Source organism: Salvelinus alpinus, chromosome 1, assembly GCF_045679555.1.
Source record: "Salvelinus alpinus chromosome 1, SLU_Salpinus.1, whole genome shotgun sequence".
NCBI lineage: Eukaryota > Metazoa > Chordata > Actinopteri > Salmoniformes > Salmonidae > Salvelinus > Salvelinus alpinus.
The window spans coordinates 33337361-33351188 of NC_092086.1; the positions used below are offsets into that span (position 1 = coordinate 33337361).

The following is a 13828-nucleotide window of genomic DNA, read 5'->3' on the forward strand; positions in this document are numbered from 1 at the left end:
CCCCCCGAGGATCTCTTTCACCACAGAGGTATTTTACGCATTATTTTTTCCATTGATGTGTGCTAGAATGTGTGTATGACAGGGACAGGCATCATGAATCCAGGGCTGGGCATATGGCTATAGCTCCTAAAGAAATCAGGGCTCACCTCGCCGTGCACGGGTCTGGAACTTGAACGAAGGGGAGCGAGTCTGTGAGTGGGGGCTGTGTGCGTCATGTGCTGCAGCGCCTGGCGGCAACACACACATTGTCTACACACACAGGTTTCGGGACAGAGATTTTTTCAGGCATTCAGCGCTGAAGTGATCGGCTCTAGTCGCTTAGTAGCCTATAGTCCAAAATACTGGCTGATCTGGACGGAGACAATTTCGTGTTCTGATCTCTCTTTCTTTTTACATTTCTAGTCATTTCTACTATTTCTACAGAAAAAGGGGTGCTATTTCCTCCCTCTCCATCCATCCATCCTTCCATCTTTCCCTCCCCTAAGGGACGCTGGACGGATAGCCGAGGAGGCCGTGGAGCGCACTTGTTCACGAAGGAGAGAAAGAGGACGGGCAGGACACTGTTTCTTTCCAGCGGGCAGAGGTACTCTGCGGGGCGGGGTTGGTGTTCGACTTTCACGGCTTCTGCACTGCGCTCGACCCGCTTGTGGAGATCACGATGACTGGTGGCAAGACACCGGAGCGGTGGCGGATGCTCCCCACTCCGCTATGGTGATGTTGCCCGCGTCCAAATGTCCCCTCCTCGGATGAGACCACGTATGAATGGACGGCTGTGCAGGTGATGGAGAGAATATGATCATTGTGTCGAGGGGGACATCATTTAATTGTTAAGAGAAATGCGATTCAGCGCTAATATTAGCCTACATTATATTACAAACCACGACGGATTTCAATTAAAGATGATTATTGAATGCAAATAAGAAAAATCAACAAATGTCACATTTATCCTTTTCGTGTATAAGGATGCCAGTTCATCTTTGCGCGCGTGTAAAGCGACTGTGAGGTGGTGGGAGACAAATTAGCCAGTGTACCAAACATTGCGGATGTTACAAAATAAATAAATAATCATAGATTTTAGCTCTTTTTTCCCAAAATTTTTGGTGTCTGAAACGTACCATGGCAACCACGACCAACATGCCCGGTTGAGGGGAAAAACTTGGTGGATTTATTTTCTTATTTTTTTATTTTGATAATCTGATTTATTTTAATATTGTGCTGTGGTCATGATGACAATTCAACATTATATCTTCAAGCGAAGCACAAGAGGCTTCTGACGAGCCTGTCGCACCGTGGAAATGGTTCGGGATAAGACGATAGAGCAGCCATGAAGAACATGAAACATTTATACTAACTCATCTTGGAATGTCCCCAATCTGATATCCCCAATATCCCCAAAGAGCCTTGCTCTTCTTTTTTGGACATCTAAAAACGAACTGAAGAGGAATTGTGAAGCCTACTGCACTGATAGTCGTGCAACAAGCCAAGCTATCCAGCCCACCCCCACCCACGTTGCATTTTTTTACACCCGCACTTGACCATTAGCACTAACGCACCGACAGAGACCAAAGCCTACATGGCGTCTTCATCTTGTAAAGGCAGCACCATATAGGCTACCGTCCCCGCAACTCTCCCCCTATGCAGGTGGAAGAAGCAGAATAAAACAGTTGTGTGTATGAGCAGTCCTCAGGCAGATGGGATGTAATGTTGTGTGGTCGTGCTGAGCATTCGCCTCCTTCTCAGCTACAGCTGCTTTGTAAAGATTTGGTGTCCAGAGAATGGCGCGGTTCGAAAACGAGATGCCGTCCAGGTATGGCGGCGGCCACGGCCATGGGCCAGGGCATGGGCATGGACCTGGAGGCCCTGGCCGCGGCGGCAGCCGGCAGGGCGGCCCGCCTGGAGGCCCCGGGGGCCAGCGGGTCTACAAGCAGTCCATGGCGCAGAGAGCCCGGACCATGGCCTTGTACAACCCCATCCCGGTGCGTCAGAACTGCTTCACCGTCAACCGCTCGCTGTTCATCTTCAGCGAGGATAACTTTGTGAGAAAATACGCCAAAAAGATTACAGAATGGCCATATCCTTTACATGTTTCTCATCACTGTGTAACATAACATCAGTGCTAAACCCCGAATATCAGGTAGGCTCACTGTACTTGCAATGTTATTATCCTAATAGGAAGATGATCTAATGATGTGACCTATCTATGTGACTCTACCATTAGCCATTCAGGTAGGGCATCATTAGGCTAGTGTGAGCATGTAATGACGACAACATAGCCTACTAGACAACAACACTCAGAGAGAGAGAGAGATAGAGAGAGAGAGAGAGAGAGAGAGAGAGAGAGAGAGAGAGAGAGAGAGAGAGAGATGTTTGTAGTGCAGAGTTGCTGGTTGCTGATGTCAGCATGTTCAGTCTCAGCTCAGGGAAAACAGTGAAGGGGAAGGCAAGGAGGGAGGGAGAGATTATACAGCCACCATTTCTGCTTAGACTGAGAGAATGGAGTGAACTGGGCCTTGTCCTTATCAGCACACATATCTCTATGTTTTCATTGACGGATCATGCCTGTGGTGTGTTGGAGTGTATGTGTGTGTGCCTGACTACCTGTGTGTGTGTGTGTCTTGTCTGTGTGTCCGTGTTTCCCCCTGACTGTTTGTGTGTGTGCCTGCATGTGTTTTCTCTGTGTGTGTGTGTGTGTCTTGTCTGTGTGTCCGTGTTTCCCCCTGACTGTTTGTGTGTGTGCCTGCATGTGTTTTCTCTCTGTGTGTGCTTGTGTGCGTGCATGTGTGTGTCAGGCCAGACACAACTGCCCCTGACTGTATGTGTATGTGTGTGCCCACTGTGCCCATCTGTATGTGTGTGCCCACTGTGCCCATCTGTATGTGTGTGACCACTGTGCCCATCTGTATGTGTGTGCCCACTGTGCCTATCTGTATGTGTGCCCACTGTGCCCATCTGTATGTGTGTGCCCCCTGTGCCTATCTGTATGTGTGCCCACTGTGCCCATCTGTATGTGTGCCCACTGTGCCTATCTGTATGTGTGCCCACTGTGCCCATCTGTATGTGTGCCCACTGTGTCTATCTGTATGTGTGCCCACTGTGCCCATCTGTATGTGTGCCCACTGTGCCTATCTGTATGTGTGCCCACTGTGCCCATCTGTATGTGTGCCCACTGTGCCTATCTGTATGTGTGTGCCCACTGTGCCCATCTGTATGTGTGTGCCCACTGTGCCTATATGTGTGTGTGTGCCCACTGTGCCTATATGTGTGTGTGTGCCCACTGTGCCTATATGTGTGTGTGTGCCCACTGTGCCCATCTGTATGTGTGTGCCCACTGTGCCTATATGTGTGTGTGTGCCCACTGTGCCTATATGTGTGTGTGTGCCCACTGTGCCTATATGTGTGTGTGTGCCCACTGTGCCTATATGTGTGTGTGTGCCCACTGTGCCTATATGTGTGTGTGTGCCCACTGTGCCTATCTGTATGTGTGTGCCCACTGTGCCCATCTGTATGTGTGTGCCCACTGTGCCCATCTGTATGTGTGTGACCACTGTGCCCATCTGTATGTGTGTGCCCACTGTGCCTATCTGTATGTGTGCCCACTGTGCCCATCTGTATGTGTGTGCCCACTGTGCCTATATGTGTGTGTGTGCCCACTGTGCCCATCTGCATGTGTGTGCCCACTGTGCCTATCTGTATGTGTGCCCACTGTGCCCATCTGTATGTGTGCCCACTGTGTCTATCTGTATGTGTGCCCACTGTGCCCATCTGTATGTGTGCCCACTGTGCCTATCTGTATGTGTGCCCACTGTGCCCATCTGTATGTGTGCCCACTGTGCCTATCTGTATGTGTGTGCCCACTGTGCCCATCTGTATGTGTGTGCCCACTGTGCCTATATGTGTGTGTGTGCCCACTGTGCCTATATGTGTGTGTGTGCCCACTGTGCCTATATGTGTGTGTGTGCCCACTGTGCCTATATGTGTGTGTGTGCCCACTGTGCCTATCTGTATGTGTGTGCCCACTGTGCCCATCTGTATGTGTGTGCCCACTGTGCCCATCTGTATGTGTGTGCCCACTGTGCCCATCTGTATGTGTGCCCACTGTGCCTATATGTGTGTGTGTGCCCACTGTGCCCATCTGTATGTGTGTGCCCACTGTGCCTATATGTGTGTGTGTGCCCACTGTGCCTATATGTGTGTGTGTGCCCACTGTGCCTATATGTGTGTGTGTGCCCACTGTGCCTATATGTGTGTGTGTGCCCACTGTGCCTATATGTGTGTGTGTGCCCACTGTACCTATCTGTATGTGTGTGCCCATCTGTATGTGTGTGCCCACTGTGCCCATCTGTATGTGTGCCCACTGTGCCCATCTGTATGTGTGCCCACTGTGCCCATCTGTATGTGTGCCCACTGTGCCCATCTGTATGTGTGCCCACTGTGCCCACCTGTATGTGTGCCCACTGTGCCTATCTGTATGTGTGTGCCCACTGTGCCTATCTGTATGTGTGGCACACTGGACCTACAGTGTCTGCTACTATACTGCCAGTCTTAGTGTTATTTTTTATTTAAAAAAATATATTTTCCTTTATTATTTTCCCCTAACCCTACCATCCCTCTCCTAATTGGAGTAAACTAATGGACAACAACACTTAGGCTTCTACTTCCACTTTATACATTTTTACAGACACAATGCACCTTACAACAGTTATCTTTTGTTTGTTTTTAACCCCATCCTTCAGTCTTAGTGCTACCGTAGCACCATTTTGGGAGAAACGAGGAGTGATTTGGGCAATGTCTGTTCTCCTGTTGGAAGCTGTGAGGCTGTCAGGACGAGAGAGGAACGTAGAATAATGATTGCATTGATCTGTAGTGATGGGTCAGAAATGATACACTCTAATTGGCCTGCTGCTCTGGCAAATGGTCGAGATAGTTTTAAGGCTTTTGAATCGTATCTGTTCAATTGTTTGAATAGAGATTGAACACAGATGTGTGTAAAATATTTCCAATACATGTACTGTATGAGCGTGTGCGTGAGCTTGCCTCTGTACCGCTTTGAGAAAGGGATTTTGAATATGTATTGAATGTGTTGGATTGTGGACATTGTCTCTTCCACAGCCGCACACACCTACCTAGTTCAGATGGTTTTGTCCTCTCTGGTTTTGTTTGAACATGCTGGATGTTGATCTAAGTGTGTTCATCGTAATAGTTTAGCAGTGTCTCATCTTCTTCCTCTATCACCCTTTCTCTCTTCTTCTCCACATCTCCCTCTCTTCCTACATCTCTCTCTCCTGCTTTTCTCTCTCCCCTCCATTCCTCTATCATCGCCTTCTCTCCCTCTATCTCTCTCTCTCTCTCTCTCTCTCCCTCTCTCTCTGCCTCCTCTCCCTCCTCCTCTATCTACCTTCTCTTATATTTCCTATCTTCCTCTCAGTCTCCCTTTATCTCCCTCCTCCTCTATCTCCCTCCTCCTCTATCTCTCTCCTCATCTATCACCCTATCCCTTTAAATCTCACTCCTTCTCCTGTTTCCTTAGTTACTCCCTTATCTCTCATGCCCCCCCCCCCTCCACCCTCACACACACACACACACACACACACACACACACACACACACACACACACACACACACACACACACACACACACACACACACACACACACACACACACACACACACACACACACACACACACACACACACACACACACACACACACACACACACACACACACACACACACACACACACACACACAAACTCTCAAAGTTCTTGAACTTTTCCAGATTGACTGACCTTCATGTCTTAAAGCAATGCTGGACTGTCGTTTCTGGTTGCTTATTTGAGCTGTTCTTGCCATAATATGGACTTGGTCTTTTACCAAATAGGGCTATCTTCTGTATACCACCCCTACCTTGTCACAACACAACTGATTGGCTCAAACGCATTAAGAAGGAAAGAAACTCCACAAAGTAACTTTTAACAAGGCACACCTGTTAATTGAAATGCATTCCAGGTAGCTACCTCATGAAGCTGGTTGAGAGAATGCCAAAAGTGTCCAAAGTTGTCATCAAAGCAAAGGGTGGCTACTTTGAAGAATCTCAAATGTAGAATATATTTTGATTTGTTTAACACTTTTTTGGTTACTACATGATTCCATATGTGTTATTTCATAGTTTTGATGTCTTCACTATTATTCTACACTGTAGAAAATAGTAAAATAAGGAGAAACCCTTGAATGAGTAGGTGCGTCCAAACTTTTGACTGGTACTGTATGTGTGATGTGTATGTGACGATAGCCACCTGATTCCCCAGGTGTAAATTCATCTGTGAATTTAATCATTTAAGGCAACACACATACACTATGTTCTTATACTTGGAGGAGAGAGATGATTCATTAGTTGATTCTACACATTTATGATTCAGTATCATTCAGTAGATGACTCATTAGCAGCTTATTATATAGATGAAGTATTCAATATGATTCAGTTGAATGTTTCAGTAGATGATTTTATAGATGTACTGTACACTCTTAGAGAAAAGGTTCCAAAACGGTTCTTCGGCTATCCCCATAGGGGTACCCTTTTTTGTTCCATAAAGAAGAACCCTTTTTGGTTTCAGGTAGAACTCTTTTTGGGTTCCATGTAGAGCCCTCTGTGTAAAGGGTTCTACCTGGAACCAAAAAGGGTTATTGAAAGGGTTCTCCTATGGGGACATATGTGGTCACTACCAGTAAGACAGCACAAAGGTCCCAGTGGCACCTTGTTCACTGTACCCATTTGACTCATGTTATCCATAAGATAAGGGTTTAGGTCAAAGTAACTATGTGAAACAAACCGAAAGCCGGCAGTATGGTCGTTCACACATATGCTCATGCAGCAGTGAAAGAGGGTGACTTTTTTTGTCTCACCCTGGAAAATCAGTAAACAGTTTTGAATGAATAGCACATTCTGTCTCTCTCATAACTGTCTCTCCTATTACCTCAGATGCTCTGCTTTGTCCCAGATCAACTGTCATGACCCCTTGACCTCTAACCTATAACCCCTCCCCTAGCCCTAACCTGTGTGATATACTAGCTCATACACTAACTCCCCAAGGGATGCGGCACTGAGGGAGGTAAGGACGTCACCCTTTGTGTGTGTGCTTCTTTTCATACTTGCTTGTATTTATTTATGTATCTATGTACTAAAGCCCAGGATATTCCGTGGTATTTGTGGATTTTGACTGTTACTCTGTACATCACATCACATAACACTGGGATGGAAATCCTACCATCACAAATGAGAGAGGGAGAAAGCCCAGAAAAAGCAAGGGCAAATGGATAAAGAAAAAGGAGATTTAGAGAGATAGAGAGGCAGAGAGAACGAGAGACAGCCCAGTATTGTTAAACCCCAGTGTTTTCTTTGCTGTGTGGAATCAGGGATCTACATTCAATCTACAGAATCTAAATTATTTATTGGCCTTTCTCTCCCTCGCTGCTATCTGCTGCTGCTAACTTCACGACCTGTTCCACATACAGATACTATGGGTTCTACTGTGTATTAGTGCTGGGAATTACCAGGGACCTCACGATATGATATTATCACCATACTTAAGTGGTGATACCATTATGTGTTCCGATTCTCACGATTCTATATGTATTGTGATTCTCTTGATTCTATATGTATTGTGATTCTCATGATTCTATATGTATTGTGATTCTCATGATTCTATATGTATTTTGATTCTCTTGATTCTATATGTATTGTGATTCTCATGATTCTATATGTATTGTGATTCTCATGATTCTATATGTATTGTGATTCTCATGATTCTATATGTATTGTGATTCTCTTGATTCTATATGTATTGTGATTCTCATGATTCTATATGTATTGTGATTCTCTTGATTCTATATGTATTGTGATATTCACGATTCTATATGTATTGTGATTCTCATGATTCTATATGTATTGTGATTCTCATGATTCTATATGTATTGTGATTCTCTTGATTCTATATGTATTGTGATTCTCTTGATTCTATATGTATTGTGATTCTCTTGATTCTATATGTATTGTGATTCTCTTGATTCTATACGTATTGTGATTCTCATGATTCTATATGTACTGTGATTCTCATGATTCTATATGTACTGTGATTCTCATGATTCTATATGTATTGTGATTCTCATGATTCTATATGTATTTTGATTCTCATGATTCTATATGTATTGTGATTCTCACGATTCTATATGTATTGTGATTCTCATGATTCTATATGTACTGTGATTCTCACGATTCTATATGTATTGTGATTCTCATGATTCTATATGTACTGTGATTCTCACGATTCTATATGTTTTGTGATTCTCATGATTCTATATGTATTGTGATTCTCTTGATTCTACATGTATTGTGATTCTCATGATTCTATATGTATTGTGATTCTCATGATTCTATATGTATTGTGATTCTCATGATTCTATATGTATTGGGATTCTCTTGATTCTATATGTATTGTGATACTCACGATTCTATATGTATTGTGATTCTCATGATTCTATATGTATTGTGATTCTCATGATTCTATATGTATTGTGATTCTCATGATTCTATATGTATTGTGATTCTCTTGATTCTATATGTATTGTGATTCTCATGATTCTATATGTATTGTGATACTCACGATTCTATATGTATTGTGATTCTCATGATTCTATATGTATTGTGATTCTCATGATTCTATATGTATTGTGATTCTCTTGATTCTATATGTATTGTGATTCTCTTGATTCTATATGTATTGTGATTCTCTTGATTCTATATGTATTGTGATTCTCATGATTCTATATGTACTGTGATTCTCATGATTCTATATGTACTGTGATTCTCATGATTCTATATGTACTGTGATTCTCATGATTCTATATGTATTGTGATTCTCATGATTCTATATGTATTTTGATTCTCATGATTCTATATGTATTGTGATTCTCACGATTCTATATGTATTGTGATTCTCATGATTCTATATGTACTGTGATTCTCACGATTCTATATGTATTGTGATTCTCATGATTCTATATGTACTGTGATTCTCACGATTCTATATGTATTGTGATTCTCATGATTCTATATGTATTGTGATTCTCTTGATTCTATATGTATTGTGATTCTCATGATTCTATATGTATTGTGATTCTCATGATTCTATATGTATTGTGATTCTCATGATTCTATATGTATTGTGATTCTCATGATTCTATATGTATTGTGATTCTCATGATTCTCATGATATTGCTATTTTCTACATTTTAGAATAATAGTGAAGATGTCAAAACCATGAAATAACACATATGGAATCATGTAGTAACCAAAAAAGTGTTAAACAAACAAAACATTTACAATTTGAGATTCTTCAAAGTACACACCCTTTGCCTTGATGACAGCTTTGCACACTCTTGGTATTCTCTCAACCAGCTTCATGAGGTAGTCACCTGGAATGCATTTCAATTAACAGGTGTGCCTTGTTAAAAGTACATTTGTGGAATTCATTTCCTTCTTAATGCATTTGAGCCAATCAGTTGTGTTGTGACAAGGTAGGGGTGGTATACAGAAGATAGCCCTATTTGGTAAAAGACCAAGTCCATATTATGGCAAGAACAGCTCAAATAAGCAACCAGAAACGACAGTCCAGCATTGCTTTAAGACATGAAGGTCAGTAAATCTGGAAAATTTCAAGCAGTTTGAAAGTTTCTTCAAGTGCAGTCACAAAAACCATCAAGCGCTATGATGAAACTGGCTCTCATGAGGACCGCCACAGGAATGGAAGACCCAGAGTTACCTCTGCTGCAGAGGATAAGTTCATTAGCGTTAATGGCACCTCAGATTGCAGCCCAAATAAATGCTTCACAGAGTTCAAGTAACAGATACATCTCAACATCAACTGTTAAGAGGAGACTGCGTGAATCAGGCCTTCATTGTCAAATTGCTGCAAAGAAACCACTGTTAAAGGACACCAATAAGAAGAGACTTGCTTGGGCCAAGAAACACGTGTAATGGACATTAGACCGGTGGAAATCTGTCCTTTGGTCTGATGAGCCCAAATTTGAGATGTTGGCTGTGTGTGTCTCTACTGGAGTTGGGGTTATCCCACCAGATTGGCAGACTAACTTGGAGAGAGGAGTGTTTCTGTTCTCTTCATAGGCCGGGTGTGAGGAGGAGGGGAGGACAGGTAGCATGAGAAATGGAGGAGGAGAGGAAATGAGTGGAGTGTTGTCCTCCTCTGTTCATACTCACTGCAGTATCAGGAAGAAGGAGGAGAGACTGAGAGGGGAAGAGAGAGGAGGAGAGAGACAAAGAGGAAGAGGAAAGAGGTAGATTGAGACGGTAGAGACTGAAAGATAGAGAGTGACAGAGAGAGAGCAAAAGAGAGAGAGAGAAAGAGAGAGAACAAAAAAAAGAGAGAGAGAGATAGAAAGAGAGAGGCGGGGAGCTAAACTGCCTGTCTGTGTCTAAATCATTTAAAATGGAGCGGGAGAAAGATAAGAAAGAGCTGTATGAGCTAAGACCAAGATACCACTGCAGATCACAGACATGCACACACACTTTTGGGGTTTTACCACAAAAAGTAATGCTACTATTATCCTCTCTCGCTCCCTCTCTTACTCCCCCTCTCCCTCTCTCTGCATGCTGACTGATAGGATGTGAAGTTTTATATTTTCCTCTCATGTTCCTTTACCTGTACTTCCTTTCTCTTACTCACATCCAATCCATCACTCTCTCTATACTTCTCCCTCTTCTTCCTTCCAATCCATCACTCTCTCTTTACCTCCTCCTCTTCTTCCTTCCTATCATCACTCTCTCTTTACCTCCTCCTCTCCTTCCTTCCTATCATCACTCTCTCTTTACCTCCTCCTCTTCTTCCTTCCTATCATCACTCTCTCTATACCTCCTCCTCTCCTTCCTTCCTATCATCACTCTCTCTATATCTCCTCCTCTTCTTCCTTCCTATCATCACTCTCTCTATACCTCCTCCTCTTCTTCCTTCCTATCATCACTCTCTCTATACCTCCTCCTCTCCTCCCTTCCTATCATCACTCTCTCTTTACCTCCTCCTCTTCTACCTTCCAATCATCACTCTCTCTATACCTCCTCCTCTTCTACCTTCCTATCATCACTCTCTCTTTACCTCCTCCTCTTCTTCCTTCCTATCATCACTCTCTCTTTACCTCCTCCTCTTCTACCTTCCAATCATCACTCTCTCTTTACCTCCTCCTCTTCTACCTTCCTATCATCACTCTCTCTATACCTCCTCCTCTTCTACCTTCCAATCATCACTCTCTCTTTACCTCCTCCTCTTCTACCTTCCAATCATCACTCTCTCTTTACCTCCTCCTCTTCTACCTTCCTATCATCACTCTCTCTTTACCTCCTCCTCTTCTACCTTCCTATCATCACTCTCTCTATACCTCCTCCTCTCCTCCCTTCCTATCATCACTCTCTCTATACCTCCTCCTCTTCTTCCTTCCTATCATCACTCTCTCTATACCTCCTCCTCTTCTTCCTTCCTATCATCACTCTCTCTATACCTCCTCCTCTCCTCCCTTCCTATCATCACTCTCTCTTTACCTCCTCCTCTTCTTCTTTCCTATTCCATAGTGTTTCTTCCTCCTGAGTGGGTGTGTGTATGTGTGTGTTTGTGTAGGCGCTATACACTGAGTGTACAAAACATATATTATTGTTTTTATTATAATTTTGTTATTCTAATGGTTATTACAATGACCACGGTTATTTTGGCTGACCAGTAACCGTCATCCAAAATTCCATGACCGTTACAGCCTTAATTATCCATAAGAAATGGAAACCAGCCTACTCTGACCTGACTATACCTTTGCCAGGCCCACACTGAGTTTACAAAACATTAGGAACACCTACTCTTTCCATGACATAGACTGACCAGATAAATTCAGGTGAAAGCTATGATAACTTATTGATGTCACTTGTTTAATCCACTTCAATCAGTGTGCATGAAGGGGAGGAGACAGGTTAAAGAAGGATTTTTAAGCCTTGAGACAAATGAGACATGGATTGTGTGTGTGAGCCATTCAGAGGGTGAATGGGCAAGACAGAAGATGTAAGTGCCTTCATAACGCTGCTGGGTTTTTCACGCTCAACAGTTTCCTGTGTGTATCAAGAATGGTCCACCACCCAAAGGACATCCAGACAACTTGACACATCTGTGGGAAGCATTGGAGTCGACATGGGCAGCATCCCTGTGGAAAGCTTTCGACACCTTGTAGAGTCCATGTTCCGACGAATTGAGGCTGTTCTGAGGGCAAAACGGGGGATCCAACTCAATATTAGGAAGGTGTTTTTAATGTTTTGTCCATCTGTGTGTGTGTGTGTGTGTGCCTCCCAGGCCCACTCTGATTGCCTCATATCACTGACTACTGTCTACTGTCTGGTAACAGATGTGTGAATTGATCCATATTATGATTCCCCATGGGAAGGCTCTACTCTCTACTCTCACATACAACAACATGCTAAAACTGAACCAGGATCAGTATTTACAGGCCAGCTCAGGTTATCTGGCAGGTTGAAACTGACCTATGAACAGTTCTAACCACAGTCATATTCCATATGACTCAAGTTTGTGAGTTACGTTGAGTAACGTATCTGAGGTTAGGATTTCAATTTTATTTCAATTATTATATATTTTTTAATCTTTAACTCTGGATTGTTGGAAAATGACCCATAAGTAACCATTTCACTGTTAGTTTACACCTGTTGTTTATGAATCATGTAACAAATAACATTTGATTTGATTCTGCCTATAACTTGGTGTGAAATCTGAATATTCTGTGTCATTAGCTAGGTTTCCATCCGATTGGCGAGAGATTTTCATGAGAATCGAAAAAAAATCTGCATGAAGGAAATTTTCCCACCAGTGTTGTGTTTCCACCAAACAGACTTGTTGCGGACAACAATAAGTGCGTGATGACGTAGTGCACACAGAATGTACTTTTTCGCTTACGTTTTCATGTACCGAATAAAAACGAAAGTTCAATGTCTTTCCATCGCATTTTCAACTCTACTGAGACGTGGTTATAGGTCAATAAAGGGTGTTACATCTGTCAAAGCTTGTGTATTTTTCCTACTGCTGTTTGTAGCTTATAGGCCCAATCCTAAATTGAGATAAGTGCACCTTTTGTGTAAATCCTACATTGAAGTCAATGGGACAATTGTGAGCGCATTTGACTTAGGCTCCAATGCTAACTGTGCTTATGTGTTTATCTCAGGATGCCTTATACTGTAGTCTTGTGTTTGGTGCCCTTGGTTGGGTGTATCTACTGTTTCCAGACCTCAGCCAGGTGGGGCTATCAGTCTCCTGGGGTTTCAGCTTAGTCATTGTTATATGACCTGTTATTATAACATTTTGTCCTTGTTCTAATCAATAGCAGATATAATGGCTTTACAGAAGTGTGTTTGATTTGAACAGCAGCTTGTCCTGGATGGAGAGAGTTGACACTTTGCTCGGGGACAAACTGTGGTGCAACTGATACACACACAAGATGGAAGTATCTGGAAAGCCAGGTGAAGTGTGTCCAGCTGGTTCAACTTCTCCAGCCTCTACATCTGCATTTGAGAGGATTAGAGAAAGGAGTGCGTGTGTGTATGTGTGTGTGTATGTGTGTGTGTGTGCGTGCGTTTGTGTCCCAGTGGATTTGACTCAGTGGATTTGACTTCAATCAATTGCAGACAAATTGTAACCACCAAGAACTTGCGTAATTGAATCAGGTGTGTTAGTGCTGGGTTGGGACAAAAGCCTGCACACACGGCGTCCCCCCAGGAT

General features: G+C 43.2%; 1 protein-coding gene across 13 annotated transcripts in view; it reads left to right on the forward strand.

Moving 5' to 3' along the window:
• The first annotated feature begins 226 nt into the window (after nt 1-226).
• Nucleotides 227-13828, forward strand: part of cacna1aa (calcium channel, voltage-dependent, P/Q type, alpha 1A subunit, a) — a 174699-nt gene continuing 161097 nt past the window's right edge. For 10 of the 13 annotated variants that reach the window (XM_071397563.1, XM_071397627.1, XM_071397601.1 and 7 more), the window contains exon 1: nt 234-2070. In XM_071397563.1, coding sequence (XP_071253664.1) covers nt 1776-2070 — 295 coding nt within the window. In that variant the 5' untranslated portion in view covers nt 234-1775. Of the gene's footprint in view, nt 2071-13828 lie in introns of all 13 variants that reach the window. The other 3 variants (XM_071397673.1, XM_071397663.1, XM_071397572.1) reach the window with 3 other exon arrangements.